Genomic DNA, 20574 nt, shown 5'->3' with positions numbered 1-20574 from the left:
AAACATAGCGCTGAGTTCATTCACAAAGACACATTGTTGTTTTGGGGAGAGTATGTTATATACAAATTAATTTAAACCCCTTACAGTTTTGAATGATGTCTTGCATGTATCTGTTTGACTTTTTTTTTTCATTTAGCCTATAATGAAAGTAATCATTTAAGATATCAAAACTCAGGGCACAGTGGCAATGTCGATTTTATCAATGCGACTCCACCGAGCATTCACACCCAGCACTACAGTAACCTTTCTTATTTACTCTTTTTCAGAATGTGTCCTGTTCCTGTCATCACAAGCCCAAACACACAGCACAACACATACAGACTGCAACGCAACGCTAACAGCTTACACGCGATCCACATTTCATCACATACACCCTTATCTATCTCCAGTGGTCTGCGGAATTGTTAGTCACCTGTTAACATTTGCAACACAATCTTGTCTCCAATTACTGGCTTTGACTGAGACCTGGATTCGTCCCCAGGACTCCAGCTGCTCTCTCTAACAATTTTGCATTCAGCCACACTCCCTGCTCCATTGGGAGCAGAGGAGGAACTGGCTTTGTCATTTTTAATGATTGGAAATAATTAAATTATTCCGACTTTACCAATAATTGCTCTTTTGAATAACATGCAGCCTCAATCACGTCTCCTGTTAAATTTTACATTCTGGTCATTTACCGTCCTTCTGGTCAGTTGGGTGCATTTACTAAAGAATTGGATGGGCTGCTGTCCTCGTTCCCAGAGGATGACAGCCCTCTTGTATTAGGTGACTTCAACACTTGGACAAACCTTTTGCTACAGACTTCCATTCTCCCATGATATCGTTTAACCTCAATCAACTTACCACCGCAAGCACACATAAATCAGGCAACCAACTTGACCTTATCGACACAAGACATTGCTCTTCTGATAAAGGCAGTTAAACCATTGCACACCTCAGACCACTTCAGCATTACCTTTGACTTGCTTTCCACAATCACACAGCCACCCTCCCAACCAGGTTCTTTTAGACGCAATCTATCTCATCCTCACTTCCCTCACAAACCCAGTTCTCACTTCTTGATGTTAATAATGCAACAGAAACAGCTCTGTTCCATATAAATATCCTGCTTAGATGAGATATATCCTGTCTCCACCAGACCAATGCCCTCTACTCCCTCTAACCCCTGGTTGTCTGATGTTCTGAGAGAACATCAGACAGCACTTACAGTGGGTCATCAGAGAGAGCATGGCACAAATCAAAAACCCCTGCTGAGCTTAGCAGGTACCAAGCCCAGCTGGCATTATTTGCCTTCCAACTCAATTCAGCCCAAATCCTATACTACACTAATAAAATTAACAACACTTCTGACACCCGATAATTATTCAGGAGGGATGCAACGATTAACCGGTTTCACTATTAACCGCGCTTTAATTAGTCATGATTAATTAATCGTAAAGGCATCTCAACACAGCGTTTCTGCACGGAACAAAACTGCTGCAACTAAACAGTTATGCAAACGGTGAGCTAATTTGTCGCTGAGACTAATAACCACGCACACTAGATTAACTATGACTGAGGCTATTAACTAAGGCAAGCTCTTGCAAGTTCGTTATTTTCAATGGAGGGACGAGCACGCGACGCAGCACGCTCACGCTTTTCAGGACAGGGCTTTTGTTTTGTGACCGCGGGAACTGCAAACGGATGAAGTCTGAGGGAGAAGCAGTACATGAAGAGTACAAAGGATTGCAAACCAACTTAAAGTTACAAATAATGGGGCCGATAAGAGAGATTAATGCTGGTGAATGCTGATCCACTAGCCGAGATCAACCGAGTGATTTCAGAGAGCGCTGAAAGACTCGGAGCAGATCCGCTGTTTAATGGCCTGAATCTCGATGCATCGCATTCACTGTGCATTCAGCACAAATATCAGCTAAATGTAAAATCTAACACTGTACACATCATCGGCAAAGAAACTCGCCTTTACTAATGGCTCGTTTCCACTGACTGGTTCGGTACGGTTCGGGTCGGTACAGGTCACCTTTAATCAGGCTTGCGTTTTCACTACCAAGGGTACCCTTTTGGTGGGCGTGGTGTATGACAGAAAGTTTCAGTCGACGTCATTTTCGCTCGAGGAAATGTCTACAATAAAGCTGTACAGGTCGTTCACATATCATATGAGAAGGACTTCTCACAAAACAGATGCTTTACACACATAAATACTTGTGTAGAAATGTTTATTGCTAACTTTTCAATGAACATGAGTTGATTATAACTGCAGATCAATGACAGTGCGAAACAGCCTACTGTAACGTCTGTAATTATATTAAATAAATAAATAAATAAATAAATAAATAAATAAATAAATAAATGAACATATATAAACACATACAGACCCTTACAGTCTCCGATATATTACCAACTACAGAAGAACTACACACAGCAGACATTTCGCCCGTATTTAGGTTAAAAAACAGTCAGTGAAAACCTCTCATCTGTGTCTGTAATCTTCAGCACCACATGTAGCTTCTGTTAGACAGTAATTGCATCATTCCCAGTTCATATTAGTCCAAAAGGTGAAGACATGGCATTTTGTTCATGTTTGCTGAAAAATAATGTGCTCCTTTTTTCTGGCTTCTACTTTGTTTTTTCGCGCTTCACTCTCGCGTTTGTCAGTGTCTGACAGGATTGGGTTTCAAAAGCACGTCAATAATCAAGCGCAGGTTATTAACATCAGCTCAAGAAGTTTGTTATTGCAGATATAGACGCGCAACGAGCGCAAGCAAGAAAGCGAAACCGCTCGCACTTCAGACAGCCTCGTAAAAAACTACGAGGCACAGGGTAGATTCTGCTCTACTCCATGCCTTTGTGGCTGTTCATCAAAAAGACGACAAGGTTTGTTTGAGCCCAGATCGACCATGGCTCATTATTATTTGTATTTATAATTCCGCTATAATCTCTCGCTGTGTATTTCAAACATGACGGGTTTTTTGTTTTCATTCTGGCTTGTTGCGTAAGCGAATGACGAATCTCTGTAAACCAATAGCGTTCAGCTGCGCGTTTAGCTCCGCCTTTTGGTGCCCTTTCTCGTGTTTGGTACCCTTTCGAAAGGGTGCCGAAAAAGTGGCACGGTACGGTACGGTTCGGTTCGGTACGCCTTTTGACAGTGGAAACGGCCATACCGTACCGTACCACTCAGTGGAAACAGGCCATAAGTTTAAACTGATATTGTGGCTCATGACAACAGTATCGCGCTGGTGGTCATCGCGTGAATCTGCTCAGCAAGCCCTGCATTATACAAATACTGTTTTTATATTTATTGTTCTGTAATTTATTTACAGTTCAAAATCATTTATGTTTAAATGTCAAAAACACACACTTATTTTTAAGCACAAAGAGAGAAATTTACTGTTGTTTGTTTTTTACATTATTTTGTGCTGTATTAATTGGAAACTGAGCAGCTATAAATAACACTGTAAAATATAAGGAGTTTTCATCTTATTTTCTAAACTAGTGGGGTGTGAAATTAATGAATGCATAATAATCATGATAACCGTGAAACCGTAATAATTTCTCAGACTAGAATTGTACAACCAAAATGTCGTTGCATCCCTATTCAAGACGTTCAAAACTCTTGTCTGTCCACCTCCACCACCTCCTTATCAGCTGACTCTTATTTGGATATCTCCTTATCCTTATTTGGCCTAATTTTTTTTTTGACAAAAAACCTTAAATCAGCAGTCTCTTTTCCCATACGTCCATCTCAGATCTCCATAAAACAACACCCTCTGCTAAAAAATCACTCTCATACTTTTCTCTCCTTATGGAGGAGGAAGTATCCAAACTTCTCCTCTCTGCCCATCTCACAACCTGCCCTCTGGACCAATTCCTCAAACATCCGGCAGGACATGTCCCCAGCCATAGTGCCAGCCCTAACACACATCATTAACACTTCACTCCGCACTGGCACATTCCCAACTACTTTTAAGCAGGTCCTGGTAACCCCACTGCTCATAAAAAAAACATCACTCAACACCTCACAGGTTGAAAATTACAGACCAGTCTCTCTCCTTCCTTCCATTGGCAAAACACTGGAAAGAGTTATTTTTAACCAAATGTCCTAAAAAAATTACTTCATAATAACCTGGTTGACGCAAACCAATAAGGCTTAAAATGTGGACAACCCACTAAGACTGCACTACTCTCGGTCACTGAAGCCCTGCAGATTACCAAAGCAGGTCCTAAATCATCCATTTTGCTTTAAAAGGGCATGTCTGCTTCTTTTGATACAGTGAATCACCAGATCTCCTCAACGGGCATCACTATAACCCCACGTTGCTAATTAGAGTCTTACCACATCAGCAGATTGTTCAGGGTTGCCTGGAGAAGAGAGCTGGCCACTAGAGTACCTCAGGGGTCTGTTCTAGGTCCCTTACTATTTTCTATTTACACTACATCATTAGGAACCATACTCCAATTACATGGTTTCTCTTAACATTTCTATGCCGATGACTCCCAGTTCTATCTTTCATTTCATCCTGATGACCCCACAGTAGCTGCAAGGATCTCGCACTGCCTGGAGGATATCTTGGCTTGGATGAAAGACCATCCCCTACTGCTTAACCTAAATAAAACTGAATTGCTCGTCTTCCCTGCAACACCCCACATTCAACATGATTTCTCAATCTAGCTGGGATCATTCACCATTAACCCATGTAGTACAGTAAGGAATCTTGGGGTGCCCTGGATGATCAGCTGTCCTTCAAAGAGCACATTGCTGAAACAGCTCAATCATGCAGATTTGCACTCTTCAATATCAGAAAAATCAGACCCGTTCTAACAAATCATGCTGCACAACTGTTAGTCCAAGGTCTTGTAATTTCAAGGCTATGCCTTGAAAATTTCAAGAGCAATGCCCTTCTAGCTGGACTCTCATCCTGCACTCTTAAGCCTCTACAGATGATCCAGAATGCTGCAGCTCATCTTGTCTTCAATGAGCCCAAAAAAGCCCATGTAACACTTCTCTTTATCTCTCTGCATTGGTTACTGGTTGAAGCTTGAATCAAGATCAAATCATTGATGCTTGCTTACAGAACAGCCACTGGCACAGCACACTTCCTGCTCCTGAAGGTCTACATTCCCTGCAGGAGCCTCCAGTCAGAGAGTGAGCACTGCTTTGTGGTACCATCAAAGAAATATTATATGTCAGTTTCCAAAACCTTTTCATTCACTGTTCAATGCTGGTCGAATGATCTCCCCATTTGTCCCCCCATGTGGCCTCTCTAAAACCACTTCCAACAGCAACCTAGTTTTCCCATGTGGTTTCCCATCCAGGTACTGACCAGGCTCAGTCCTGCTTAGCTTCAGTGAGTAACCGGTCTTGGGCTGCAGGGTGATATGGCTGTGGCATCATTCTAAAACCAAAATCCCCCACCTCATCACACACCAAACATTTAAAATGTAATTATAACAAAATGGTGATGTAGTGGCGCAGTAGGTAGTGCTGTCACCTCACAGCAAGAAGGTCGCTGGTTTGAGCCTTGGCTGGGTCAGTTGGCGTTTCTGTGTGGAGTTTGCATGTTCTCCCTGCGTTCGTGTGGGTTTCCTCCGGGTGCTCCAGTTTCCCCCACAGCGGTAGAGGTGAATTGGGTAAGCTAAATTGTCCGTAGTGTATGAGTGTGAGTGAGTGTGTATGGATGTTTCCCAGAGATGGGTTGCGGCTGGAAGGGCATCCGCTGCGTAAAACATTTGCTGGATAAGTTGGCGGCTCATTCTGCTGTGTCGACCCTGGATTAATAAAGGGACTAAGCCGAAAAGAAAATAAATGAATTATAACAAAATATGGTTGCTTATTTTTTGTTTTAAATACGTAATGCCATAATGTATTTTGTTACTCCCAGCAGAGGGACAGAAAGTTTTTGTGGCCCCCCCCCTAGTCATTAGTGGCTGAGGGGCTTACTGTCACAGGGCCCCTAAATTCCAGGGCCCTATGCACTCTGTCCCCCTTTTTTCCCCCACCAGCTACGCCCCTACTCCCCAGTCCTGCATATTCAGCATTTTAGGCAGAAAGTAAAGTAGTAGTCAAATGCAGGTGTAGTTTTAGTAAAATTATAACTGATTCAGTTCAGTTTAATACTAGCCACCTGTTGAAAGTTACTGTTGAAAAAAATCTGTATCTGTGAGAGATTCTTCTCTTATTCTCTTATTGGCATTTCAGCTGGAATTTCAAGCATGTCTTAGACTGTATTTACACTGCATGGTTCAAGTGACTCAATTCCGATTTTTTTCTCTCATGTGGCACAGATCGGATATGGCCCGTGTACGTGTAAGCAGGAAAAAAATCACATGGATTCCGATTTACTTAAATCAGATTCAGGCCTTGTTCATATGTGGAAATTTATCCGATATGAATCAGATCTGTGTCCTCGTGTCTGCTTTGTAAGCAGGTAGAACGGATTTTCACCTGTCAATGCGAGTCCCGCGTCATTAAAACCATAGCAAATGATGTCAACTTTGCACAAATCATGCCATGGGCATGACATTAAAATGCCTACTGGTTTAAAAAGGCCTAGATTAAAAGAAGATGGCCAAATGAGAACTTAGTCATAAACTATAGTAAATCAACTTGTCAAAAAGAATTTAAAAACTGAATTCATGCGAACACATTAAATACAGGAATGGAGAAAAGAGCGCTCTTTTATTTTCAGCTCTCAGTCAGCTCTCAGTTCACTTTTTTTCCTGCTCATTGCACCTTTTGCCGTGCGATGTGTAAATACAGACAATCGGATACGAGTCACTTTTAAAAGATGATGTAAGCAGGTCAGCAAATAAATCGGATACAGTCACAAAATCAGAATTGACCATCAAGATCTGCAGTGTAAATGCAGCCTTAATGAGCATATAATTCTGCAGTTGAGTCTACTAGAAATCATTAAATAGTTCAAAATCATAACAGGGTCTCAAGTCCTCTGTCAACTGAGGGACAAAGGCTTTTGGTCCAGCATGTCATGAAAACAGCTTCTTGAAATGTGGTTAGTGTTTTTTATTGGCTGCAAATGTTGCAGTAGTGGTGTAAGCATTTTTAAAATGCTAGAAAAAAAAAAACAGCTAATCAAAGCAGTATCTAAAAATGGCACAAATTAGCAGTAGTGGGCAAGATTGTGGGAATGCAATTTGGGACACAAATAACTCTTTATACCACAAAAAAGAAAAAGTTAATGTATTTGTTAGGCAGCAGGCATAAAAGTTTGATAAACATCTGGTCAGAAACCAGAAACAAATGATTTGTTACTTAAACATTCTGATCTGCCATTCATGGAACTTAGAAGGTCATTTTTAATTTTTTTTTGAATAAATTGTATATGTTTCCAGTTTTGTGTCAGTTTGATGTCATTTCACTTTTCACTAACTACTAAATGAAGTAAAAACCTAATTATTTTACCATGCACATGCTAAACATAAATCATTGAATATATAGCTAAAAGCTTAAAGGTTGCATGCAGCAGTCTTTAGGTCCTACTATTAAATTTTAATATAACTTAAAATCTTCTTGCATTACATATGGGCTAAGACTCTCGATAATTCTTATAACAATCTTTTAACTTCATGAAAGAAGTGTAATGCACAACAGAAATAATTCAATCAGATTTTTTAAATGCATAATTTGGTTGCCTGCATCATGGATCAAATTCTGAGCTGGCAAACATTGAAGAAATATTATTGCACAATTATTGTGTTATATAGCTCATGCATAGAGAAAAATAACTGTGTTTTCAGTTTAGCACTCATAGTACATTATTATATCCATGTTTTAATTACATCTTTATATAACTTATGTAACTTCAAAAACTATTTCAGAGTCTCCAGAAATGTAGACCTTGGTTTATATCCACTATGAACCTCGGTTGGATTATAACAATGATCATTTCCCTCCATATATTTAAGTTTAACTAAGCTTATAATAGATGTAATGAGATGAAGATGATATTAAACTTACTATGTATGTGAAAATGAAAATGGGAGAGGTAGGGAGACTAGAGCTTGCTGCGCTGCACCACCACATTGTTTTTTATACGTTGCTAAGTAATGAGGACAGACATTGAATGGCAGCATCGGTGTGCTATTTTAAAAGATGCAACGCTTGTTGCTCAGGGTGTAATAGGCTTTAAGGAGCACCTCTCAGCCAGGCTGTAAACAAATGTCTGGCTGAGAACTGCACCTTAAACCGTCACAAAATCCTAAAACACATTTTTTGGTGTAATTGATGGATATATATGCACCACATTGCTAAGAACTCTATTAAAGACAGACATATTTCACTAACGCGAGAAAATTGGTTGTTTATGTGTTGTTTAGAGCAAATTCATTCTTCCAGTTTAAAAAGAAATTTTGCAGCAACATCCCGACAATGAGGTCATTTTGTAAATTCGAGTGTGGTGAATGGCCGTCAGTACCGTGCTGTACACAGGGATGTCATTGAGTTTTCAGCACGTCTGTGTTATGGGAAGCAGACGGACAAGGAAGGTGAGTGAATTATTAACAATGTTTATTTACAACACTTGAGCATACAAGGAGAACGGAGGAGAAGTGAGTGGAGTCTGGTTGTTTGGATGATCCTTGGTGGCAGGCTGGATGACTGATACTGAGGGAGACCGAATGCACACACCAGAGGGCTTGCGGGGAAGACAGACTGATGACAAACACAAGGCAGACAGGACACCGGGAACACTGGACAAACTAGGAGAGACAGAGAGCAGATAAGTACAATATACTGAGATTGAAATGCTAGTGATTACCAGGAGGTGTTCACTCAGAGTCCGCTTCGTAGGAACGAGACCGGACACTGAGTGAAGTGAGGTGTGTGCTTATATAGTGACTATAAGTGATTGGGTGCAGCTGTGTGTGGTTAATACTCAGGTGATGGTGATCTTTGTGTGATGCTGGTGAAAGAGCCTGGCCAATCCGTGACATTACCCCCCTCCCCAGGGCCCGCTCCTGAGGGCCTATACCTCCGACGCCGTGGTGGTCTACCACGTCCACGAGGTGCTGGAAACTCGGGGTGATTGGAGTGGAACTCTTCCATAAGTGCAGGATCTAATATATCTGATCTGGGGACCCAAGATCTCTCCTCCGGACCGTATCCCTCCCAGTCGACAAGATATTCCAGCTGACCACCACGACGTCGGGACCGTAGAAGGTCCTTGATCTTGTAGATGGATCCGACTTCCGACATCAGTGGGGGAGGAGGTTCCTCTTCATGGCCAGGCTCTGTGGAGGGAATCAAAGGGTCGTGAAAGGGTTTGAGGAGTGAAACGTGGAATGTGGGGTGGATCCTATATTGTGGTGGTAACTGTAATTTAAACGTGACGGGGTTGACCTGCTCCAGGATGGTGAAGGGACCAACAAATCTGGGACTAAGTTTTCGGGAGGGCAGTCGCAAGCGGATGTCTCTGGTGGAGAGCCAAACTTTCTGCCCCGGCGCATAGCTTGGACCTGGGATCCTCCTCTTGTCGGAGACCTCCTTGGCTCTGCGAACTGCCCTCTGGAGATGGTGATGAGCATCGTCCCAGACCCTCTCGCTCTCCCGGAACCAGTAATCCACTGCGGGGACATCAGAAGGTTCGCCATCCCAGGGAAATAGTGGAGGTTGGAAGCCCAGAATACACTGGAATGGCGTAAGTCCGGTGGTAGGTTGCCGCAGGGAATTATGGGCGTATTCCGCCCAGCCCAGAAACTGGCTCCAGGAGTTTTGATGACCGTGACAGAATGTTCTGAGGAACCGCCCCACTTCTTGGATCTTCCTCTCTGTCTGGCCGTTGGTCTGTGGATGATAGCCAGACGAGAGGCTGACGGTCACACCTAGGAGTCTGAAGAAGGCTTTCCATAGTCTGGAGATGAACTGGGGTCCTCGGTCCGAGACTATGTCTTCAGGTAACCCAAAGCATCGGAAGACATGGTTGAATAGGGTTTCGGCGGTTTCTAGGGCTGTGGGCAGACCCTTCAAGGGAATCAGACGGCAGAATTTGGAAAAACGGTCGACAATGACTAAAATGCAGGTATTACCTTCAGATGATGGTAGATCTGTCATGAAGTCAACTCCTAGGTGTGACCAGGGGCGGTTTGGGATGGGCAAGGGATGGAGTTTACCTGCAGGTAGATGGCGAGGACTCTTTGACATAGCGCACTCTCTACAGCCTTGAACGTATCTCCTCACATCCCTCGCCATGTGCGGCCACCAAAAGCGTTGGGATAGCAACGAGAGGGTGTTGTTGGTCCCGGGATGCCCTGTGCCCAAAGATGTATGGGTGGAATGAATCAGATCTACCCGTTGGTTTTCAGGAATGAAGCGACGATTGGGGGGACAGCCCGGCGGAGTCCTGGATTCGGGAGTGGCGATGACTGTAGGAGCGGACCAGGTGATTGGACAGACCGTGATCTGTTCTGGGAGGATTCTGGCTGGGGTCTCCATGATTTCCGGCTGATCATATATACGGGAAAGTGCGTCCGCTCGGATGTTCTTTGACCCAGGTCGGTAAGATATGGAGAATTGGAATCGGGAGAAGAACAGGGACCATCGGGCCTGACGAGGACAGAGTCTTTTGGCTTCCTTGAGGTACTGGAGATTCTTATGGTCTGTAATCACCTGGAAAGGATGTTTGGCTCCCTCCAGCCAGTGTCGCCATTCTTCCAGGGCAAGCTTGATAGCCAATAGCTCTCGGTTTCCGATGTCATAGTTTCTCTCCGCCGGGCTGAGCTTCCTCGAGAAATAGGCGCATGGATGGAGTAATGATGGTGTACCTTGATGTTGAGACAGGATGGCTCCCACTCCAGTTGTCGAGGCATCTACCTCGACCACGAACGGGATTTCAGGATCGGGGTGAGTCAGGAGTGGAGCTTGAGTGAAGGATTGTTTGAGGGTTTGGAAGGCTGCATCGGCTTCGGGAGGCCAGGAGAGTTTCTTGGGGTGGTTTTTGAGTAGGTTGGTCAGCGGAGCGGTAATGAGACTGTAGTTGTGGATGAATCGTCTATAGAAATTGGCAAATCCTAGAAATCGCTGGAGTTCTTTAATGGTTGTTGGTTTTGGCCAGGAGACAACGGCAGTCACCTTCCCCTCGTCCATGCGAACCCCTTTCTGATCAATAATGTACCCCAAGAACTGAACAGACGGTAGGTGGAAGGAGCATTTTTCAGCCTTGAGGTACAATTGATGGTCTCTGAGGGTTTGTAGGACCTCCGCAACGTGGTGGCGGTGTTCGGCCTCACTCCGGGAGTAAATCAGGATGTCATCAATATAGACTATGACGGAGATATGGAGGAACTCCCGGAGGACTTCGTGAATGAAGTTCTGGAATACGGAGGGGGCGTTGACCAGACCATAGGGCATGACCAGGTATTCGTAGTGTCCTGTAGGGGTCACAAACGCAGTCTTCCACTCGTCCCCCTCACGTATTCTGACCAGATTGTAGGCGCTGCGGAGGTCCAACTTCGTGAAAATCTTGGCGGATCGTAGTTGTTCCAGGGCCGCAGGGACGAGAGGAAGGGGATACCGGAACTTAATTGTTCCTTGATTCAGAACTCGGTAATCGATGCAAGGACGCAGCCCTCCATCCTTCTTGGCCACAAAGAAAAAGCTTGAGGCAGCGGGTGACGTGGACTGGCGGATATATCCCTGACTCAGTGCTTCCTGAATATACTCCTCCATGGCCTTATTTTCCGGAAGGGACAACGGGTAGATCCTACCTTTGGGCATAGGAGCGTCTGGCAGCAGGTCTATGGCGCAGTCCCATGGCCGATGTGGAGGTAGCTGGGAAGCTCTCTTGGGGCAAAAAAGTCTTCAAATGCGGAGTAGATCTTCGGGATTTGAATGGATCGTTTATTGACTGGGCTTTCGACAGACGTGACATAGATGGTAAGTGGTTTCTGAAGTTAAACAGGTAGGTCGGGAAAACATCTGGTTTTGCAGTCTTCACCCCATTTCTTTATTTCTCCTGTGCCCCAAGAGAGGATGGGATCGTGCTTCACCAGCCACGGGCGCCCTAAAATGATGTCCATGGATGCACCCTCCAGAACCAGAAATTGGATCTCCTCCTTGTGGAGCAATCCCACTTGGAGATAGATAGGCTCACATTTGCGATGGATACGTGCCTGGGAATGGATTGCGTTGGTTATGGGTTGGATCTGGTAGACGTGCGTCGAGGCTTCGGTGTTAAGATGGAGCTGGCGACAGAGGGCGTACGAGATGAAATTTCCAGCTGACCCGGAGTCGATGAGGGCCGTGACTGAAACAGATATAGAAGGGGTAGTTAACTGGACATTGGTGGTGAGAGGATGCATTTTTTCAATGGGAGAACTGAATACGCTCACCAAAGGACGTGCTGGACGAATGGGACAGTCCAGCCTGACATGTCCTTCGGCACCACAGTACATACATAGACCCCGGGTCAGCCTCCTCTGTCGCTCAGTGATGGTGAGTCTACCAGATTCCACGATCATTGGTTCAGGTTCTGGAGGGACTGCTGGCTCTGGCGAACGGAGGAGTGCTTGGGGAACAGGTGGAAGATCGTGCTGGTAGGCCCTCAGACGATCGGAACAGCGGAGGGATTGTTGGATGAATTTCTCCAACCCCAAGGTATCGTCGAGGGCTGCTAGCTGTAGTCGGAGGCTGGGCTCCAGTCCGAGCCGGTAGGTGGTGAGGAGAGATCGCTCATTCCATCCGCTAGCAGCAGCCAGAGTACGGAACCGGAGCGCATAATCCTGAGTGGACATGGCTCCCTGTTTGAGATGGTATAACTGTTCTCCAGCTGCTACTTCTGCATCTGCGCGACCAAAAACCTCCTTAAAGTACTTGGTGAAAGCTTGAATGGAGCTGGTTACCGGCCCAGACTGTTGCCAAATGGTTTCTGCCCACCGAAGAGCCGATCCAGAGAGAAGGGAGATGATGAATGCGATTTTGGACCGATCTGTGGGATATAACTCAGGTTGCATGGTGAATATGAGAGAACATTGCAAAAGAAATCCATTGCACTCCTCCGCCCCGCCAGAGTAGGGCGCTGGTCGAGCCATGGGACTGGATGAGTGGGTGGACGGTGAAGAAGTGCTCGGTGCTGGTGGTGCTTCGGGAAGTGGAGTAGATGACAATAACACTCTCTTCAGTGAGTCCACCAACTCTTGAATGGGATCGTGAGTGCTCATGCTGTTGATTGTAGAGGTCCGGTCTTCTGTTATGGGAAGCAGACGGACAAGGAAGGTGAGTGAATTATTAACAATGTTTATTTACAACACTTGAGCACACAAGGAGAACGGAGGAGAAGTGAGTGGAGTCTGGTTGTTTGGATGATCCTTGGTGGCAGGCTGGATGACTGATACTGAGGGAGACCGAATGCACACACCAGAGGGCTTGCGGGGAAGACAGACTGATGACAAACACAAGGCAGACAGGACACCGGGAACACTGGACAAACTAGGAGAGACAGAGAGCAGATAAGTACAATATACTGAGATTGAAATGCTAGTGATTACCAGGAGGTGTTCACTCAGAGTCCGCTTCGTAGGAACGAGACCGGACACTGAGTGAAGTGAGGTGTGTGCTTATATAGTGACTATAAGTGATTGGGTGCAGCTGTGTGTGGTTAATACTCAGGTGATGGTGATCTTTGCGTGATGCTGGTGGAAGAGCCTGGCCAATCCGTGACAGTCTGTGCATTGATTCATGAGAAATAGTTGGTTCAAACCAATCAGCGTGCTCTATTGTGAATGAGATGCAACTTAATATGCATGTGAGAGCTTCGTCTCTTTTTAGCTGTTACAGTGTTCAGAAATGCACCTTCCAAATTGTGTTGCCAACCGCAAGCACGATAGAAAAAGAAGAATTGTTTAGAGACATGGGACGTCAGTTTTATCTTTAAGTGTGCCAAAACAAAAGTGTTATTCAAAACAAAAGCCCTGTTTACACTCATTTGTTTTAGCTAAAAAGGTGTTTTAAAATACAAATGGTCCACACAGGCGTTTCATATAATGTTTCTGAAAAGTTCTCCATTCACTCTGGCATGTGCTGAAAAGTGCTTCAGTGTATTCGGGAGTCTGAGCTCCAGGTTGTCAGTGGGAGGTTTGAGCAAACCTGCCTGGCTGAGAGCAGCCGAACGTCGGCCAGTTCATTCCGGATCTGCTTCTGAATCTCATCTCGGTGAGTACATCAGAGATGTTTATTCAGATGACAAAGTTGGTATCAACAGTACTCTTTCAGTTTTTAAAGACATACCTTAGTCAAAATAAATGAAGTTACTAAGTTTATGGTAATACCCCTACAACATTCAGATGGCAAAGCTAGATTGCATTCTCAGATCCGCTGTAAATGTTGCTCTTCAAATCACTGTTCAACTCCTCTGCATCCGTGTTTGTGTTGCTGATGTGCAATTTAGCTTTTTTAAATGCAATCAATGAAGCTCCTCTTTTTATGCAAACACTTCCCTCTTTTGCCACTTTATACTCCCACCTAAACAAAGCTGGACACACTCACTTTCCTGACTTTTTCAAACTAGTGGTGTGAAAACACCCTTCTGAGATAGGTTTGTTTTATGACACTTTGAAGCCCATCACATGTCAAATGTACAGTTGAAGTTAGCCCCCCTTTGAATTATTTTTTTTTAATATTTCCCAAATTATATTTATTTTTTACAGTATGTCTGATAATATTTTTTCTTCTGGAGATAGTCTTATTTTTTTTATTTCGGCTAGAATAAAGCAGTTTAAAATTTTTTAAAAACCATTTAAAGTAAAAATTATTAGCCCCTTTAAGCTTGATATTTTTTCGATAGTCTACAGAACAAACCATCAATATACAATAACTTGCCTAATTATCCTAACATGGCTAGCTTATTAACCTAGTTACGCCTTTAAATGTCACTTTAAGCTGTATAGAAGTGTCTTGAAAAATATCTAGTAAAATATTATTTACTGTCATCATGGCAAAGATAAAGTAAATCAGTTATTAGAAATGAGTTATTAAAACTATTATGTTTAGAAATGTGTTGAAAAAATCTTCTCTCCCTTAAACAGAAATTGGGGGAAAAAATAAACTGGAGGGCTAATAATTCAGGGGGGCTAATAATTCTGACTTCAACTGTATATGGACAAAATATAGAACAAAGGAATTTATTCAGTGCCAACCTGAAGAGGCATCTATTTAACTGTATCTTTTGATAGTTTACCATTTATATTATGAAATGTGCTGTGTATGTTCATAATGAGGTAAAAACACATGTAGACTGTGTAAAATAAAAAATAAATCTTCAGTGCACATGTATGCATCATGTCATATCACTTAGCAATAACAGTTGTTTTTCTTGAGTGTCAGGATGCCATTAAATGTCAAAAACTCATCAGTTTATGCTGAAGTTGTTATTGGTTCCTGCTTGTTTTTTTATATATGTTAACTCTTCAAAATACAACTCTAAGTACATCTCTGTTAGTCCCTTTTGTTGAGTATAATTATAATTTAGCCTGCATTTCATCCACAACACAGATCAGGAGCAAAACTCTGGTGGCTTAACCATACCTCTCTTACTCCTTCTAGATAAAATAAACTTTTCCAACCCCTTCTGTTGAAAAGATTTAACAAGGCAACTTCCCAATTTGCTTATTTCTGAGTACATCACGCTGTGTGTGTGTGTGTGCTTATCTATGTGGCTTAAGTCATAACAAGGACATCAAATTACATAATGGCATGGATATATGACTATATAAGTGATTACAGTATAAAATCCATTACGTCTATGGAGAGTCCTTGTAAACCACATATACAAGTATGCATGTGCGCTTAAACTTTAAATAAGGTGGCAGTAAGACAAAAAGATAGAGAGAGAGAGAGAATAGATTTTGACGAGTTGCTTAGCAGATCAGAGATCATCAATATTCACAGACATTCCTACACTGAAAAAAGTGTTGCATGCAAAACTGTTGCAAACAATTTATTTGTGTTGAATTTAAACAAACAAATTAAATTGAGCAATGTTCAACTTAATTTGTTTAAATTCAGCCTAAATAAATTGTTTAGAACCACTTAACGTAAAAAAATTGAGTAAATCCAAGGAATCATCTCTGAATCATTTTTTTCAGTGTAATATGATCAAAACAGAGCTTGCTATTCTAGGGGTCAATTTTGAGTTTATAAATGAGCATATGAAACCATTTCTAGACATTTTTTTTTAAACTTAACTAAGTCACATACTGTACCTACTATGTAGATATCGGAGAACAATTAAACATACTGAATCAATGCACTATATAGCATCTTTAACATTAATAACATAATAAATCACTATGCAATGCAAAATCATACAGTGTAACTCACCCAGCGTGCATAAAGATGTAGCTAAGGAATCGCCAGGCCTGAGCTCTGAGCTGCGGGTGGTATGGCAATGGGCCCTTCAGGAAATATGGCGATGATACCTGCAGAACCCAGCGATTCAGCTGCAGTCCATAATACATAAAGACAACAACCTGAGGAAGATGTGGAAAGTACAAAACTGTGACTAGTGTGATACTTGTGTTGTGCTTCAAAGGAAAAGAAGCTTTTTAAGGCACAATAGGTGCACTCACAATGGCAGTTTTATTCTGCCTTAAAGCTAGTAGTGGATTGTAATGCAACATCACTTTATTGCAAATCATAGCAAGTAATTGCTGTTCAAAAGTAAGGTCCTGGTAAGAGTTTTCAACATTTTAATGTTTATTTGAGCAAAAATAGACCCAAATAATAGACTAACATTATGAAATACATACAGGTGCTGGTCATATAATTAGAATATCTTCAAAAGGTTGAATTTGATTCAAGAAGTGAAACTTTTATAATGTATTCCTTCATTACACACAGACTGATATATTTCAAGTGTTTTTGATGATTTTGATGACAACTAATGAAAACCCCAAATTCAGTATCTCAGAGAATTAGAATATAAATTAGAATATAAGACCACTACAAATAAAGGATTATATATTTATTCATAGTAACATATAATTAATGTAAAAGTTTTATTTTAAGTTAGTTTTAATTTTTAAATAAAGTTTAGTGCTTGTATTTACTGCTGATTCAGATCTTCAACTCTTTACTCTCCCATGTTTTTTCAAAAAACATTCTAATGATGTTAAATATTCAAGAAACATTTCTTATTATTACCACAGAATTTATTTTTTGCTTAATATTTTTGTAAAAAAAAAAAAACAGTTTTAAATTGTAGGTGCCAGATTTTAAAAAAGATGTATTTACAATCAATCTATTATGCTAGGAATAAAAAATCAGTCCACAATTAAATAAACATAGTAAACATGAAGGGCTATAAAACAGCAGGACCTGGCTCAACTACTGGAGAGCTAAGGAATTCAGGTATTTGTAAATAATAAAAATGTAAAAATGTAAACATTTTTTCAATGATTACTTGGGAGTCAAATGCAATGTTGACATAACTGGACATGATCATATTTTTGACTGCTGAATTTTGAACAAGCAAAATTAGTTTGTTAGGGCTGTTGAACAATCACCTAGTAACACATTACAGTAATCTAAAACAAAATTTGTCTGCATTAGACATTTGACATATCAACCTATGTCATAGTTTGACAACATTTTTAGAAATTAACAAACAAAGTTTTTACAGATGCTGGAAATTCAAATATCACAGCCAAATCCCTGACTGGCAATGAGGACTTAACTGAATGTACATCAAGGTTTAGGCAGTATTATAGATTTCAGCCTGAGAGGCAGTGTTACTTACAACTATTTTCAATAGAAAAGAGCTAAGCTCTGATCGAAAAGTTGCTAAAGTTCACTATATGACATCATGCATACATTTGCATATCCATGTCCCATTTGCACCTGTTTGTATTATATGTGTTTAATAAAGTGGTCACATGCACTGTTAGAGCAATCTATTCCAATGCTTTTTCGACTACCTTTGGAAGTGGTCGAAAGCAGACAAGCCCAAAACATTTTACACCTGTACTTAGCATTGTCCAAGTAATCGGATCAACAAATATGCATCCTAATACAAGACGTGCTCCAATTGAGACAATGTTGTGACAGACAAATTCACAGTGCTTATTTTGTCTCTGATATAATGAATCTTGCATGTAAAGAAAGTCATAGTTATTAATAAGAAACATCTGATGATGCCTTTTTTTCAGGTTGCAGGCTCTAAAGCTTTTCTGAAGTTAAGACTACATCAGTCAATCTCGGCTCCATTTTCTGGGCTGCTTTTTTAGAGGATGAGAGTGGCCATAGTGCAACAGTGCCCTATTTATTTTTTACATTTAACGGTGATTAGAAAAGGAAATTAGACAGATAATAACCTGAAATGTCATCACTGTTGCAGAATTTCACCATTATCAATGTCAATAGCATGTGATAATATTAGGTCTAAGGTATGCTTATGGCAATGTGTAGCATCTGAGACATGCTGTTTCATTTCTATAGAGGCAAGTATGCAGAAGAAGGCCAGAAAATCAGCTAATACTTTTGTAAGAGTCTGTGTGGTGCACTGGCAGAGCAAGCTAGCAGACGGTTGGTTTAGCGATAGGTGTGAGCAAACAACAAACTGCAAAGTGGATGTAAAAAAAATGAAGCGATAAGCACAAGCAAACAAGCTGTAAGGCACTGAGTTTTTGGAAAGGGGGTACATGATATAAACAAGCCAAAGACAAGCTAAAAATGGGCTAACAACGCTTATGCGCTGTGGCTTGTTAACAAGATACAAGACGTGAGCATGTGCTGCAGTGCACAATGCACTGTTCTTGCAGTAGTAATGAATTTAGCTTTATAAATAGTTATATTGGATAGACTAAACCACAATGACTGATAATAAGATTAGAACTTCAGGCATAGCTAGAGCTGCAAAAATCCGACAGGCAGTGAGCAATCAAAAAACAGGAAAGTTGGTGTGTAGATGTGAGTGACAGTGTGAATGTTTGTGATACCCATGTAATGAACCTTCCATCTGTTCCTAGCATTTTCCTGCCTTTGATTTTAAATGCTAGCATTCCTTGTCACTGGGCATGTGAAATAGTGTGGAGGATGGAGTCTCCCGTTGATAGGACTGTTTGAAAATCCTTGCCTATGGTGGACTACAATTACAATAAATGGTCTTAAAACCAATTCCTGTACTGAACAGATGTATTTATTATTTGTTAATGAATAATGTTTTGGAACCACAGGCATTTGTTTTGTTTGAACAGTAACAGAAATAATCTCAGAAAAATACATGTATCATTTCATTTACTACCTACAACCCAACCTATACTTACCGATAAACTGATCCTTAAACCATACCCACATCACAACTTAATAACAGAAAATGTTTTACAAAGCAACAATAACGCAATAAGTACAATTTTTAAAAATCCGTAATTTTATAGTTTATTTCCGGCAGCTGGGGCCCCATAACGACCGTTAAATTACAGAAATTTACTGGAAAATAACAGAGGTTGAATTACAGAAATTTTCCAGAAATTAACATTTTTTTATTATTTTGCGGTAAATTTCTGCAATTTAATGGCCGTCATTTTATGTTTTTTTAAGACCCTACCTCACTGAACACAATTATAGGATGTAAATGTACAATGAATTAAATAAAATGAGTGATTGAATAAATGAATGTTGTTCAATTAGATTTGAGATTTAGACTCAAAGTTGAGACTGGTGCCACTATATCATAAAAAAACAGTTTTGAAAACAATTATAGAGGCCAAAAGAACTGTACAGGAAAAGAAGGGATGTTAATTGTTTCTTATCATCAGTGTCTAACAACAAAGCATTAACACTCACTCATTCACTCACTAAGCTTCGGCTTAGTCCTTAATTTATCAGGGATCGCCATAGCGGAAAGAAATTGTCATGATCACCAGTGATCTAACCTTCATAGATCGCTGGAGAACATTCACATTTACATGGACTACAATCCTCCCTCTGTATGGACTACAAGTTCCAGTCATGCAACACACACACCTGCTCCAAGTCTTCATTGATAACACTCCCACAGGTGATGCTGCTCATGGACTGAATACACACATATATACGGCTCACTTTGACACTCTCATTGCTAAGTCTTGTTATACTGTTATCCTGATACTAATATTACGACACGGTTTCCTTGCCTTGCCTTCCATGTTTGAACCTCATCTTGTTTATTTGTTTACGTTGCCTGCTGCCTGCCTTTACTGACCATTTGCCTGCTTATTGACTTTGACTCTGGATTGCTAGTATACATCTGTTTGTTGACTGTTGTTTGCCTGACCATCTCTGTATAATAAACCTGCGTTTGGATCCGCACTTCCTTTGTCAGCGTCCCCATTCACATTATAGGCATAAACAGCAATAAAAAAATAAAATCTACTGTCATGGAATTGCAGGGTAAATGGGAATTACTCTTTTAATTTTTGATAAAAATTTATAACATATAATCACAGATGTAAAAATATAATATAAGAAATGTCTTTTTGGTGTAATACAACATGTTATTTATATTAACTGTCTGCTGTTTTCTGTGCAGTGAACAAGGTTAAAGTCAAATGAAAATAACAAACACACAGAACACACACACACACACATAC

At 41.3% G+C, this 20574-nt stretch overlaps 1 protein-coding gene across 4 annotated transcripts in view; it reads right to left on the bottom strand.

Moving 5' to 3' along the window:
- The window catches only part of rhbdl3 (rhomboid, veinlet-like 3 (Drosophila)), a 79818-nt gene that overhangs the window by 18319 nt on the left and 40925 nt on the right, over positions 1 to 20574 (bottom strand). For all 4 annotated transcript variants that reach the window (XM_056459844.1, XM_056459845.1, XM_056459846.1 and 1 more), the window contains one exon: positions 16328 to 16476. In XM_056459844.1, the coding sequence (XP_056315819.1) occupies positions 16328 to 16476 (149 nt within the window). The remainder of the gene's footprint in view (positions 1 to 16327; positions 16477 to 20574) is intronic.

Source organism: Danio aesculapii, chromosome 6, assembly GCF_903798145.1.
Source record: "Danio aesculapii chromosome 6, fDanAes4.1, whole genome shotgun sequence".
Lineage (NCBI taxonomy): Eukaryota > Metazoa > Chordata > Actinopteri > Cypriniformes > Danionidae > Danio > Danio aesculapii.
This window is presented reverse-complemented; position numbering and strand designations above follow the sequence as displayed.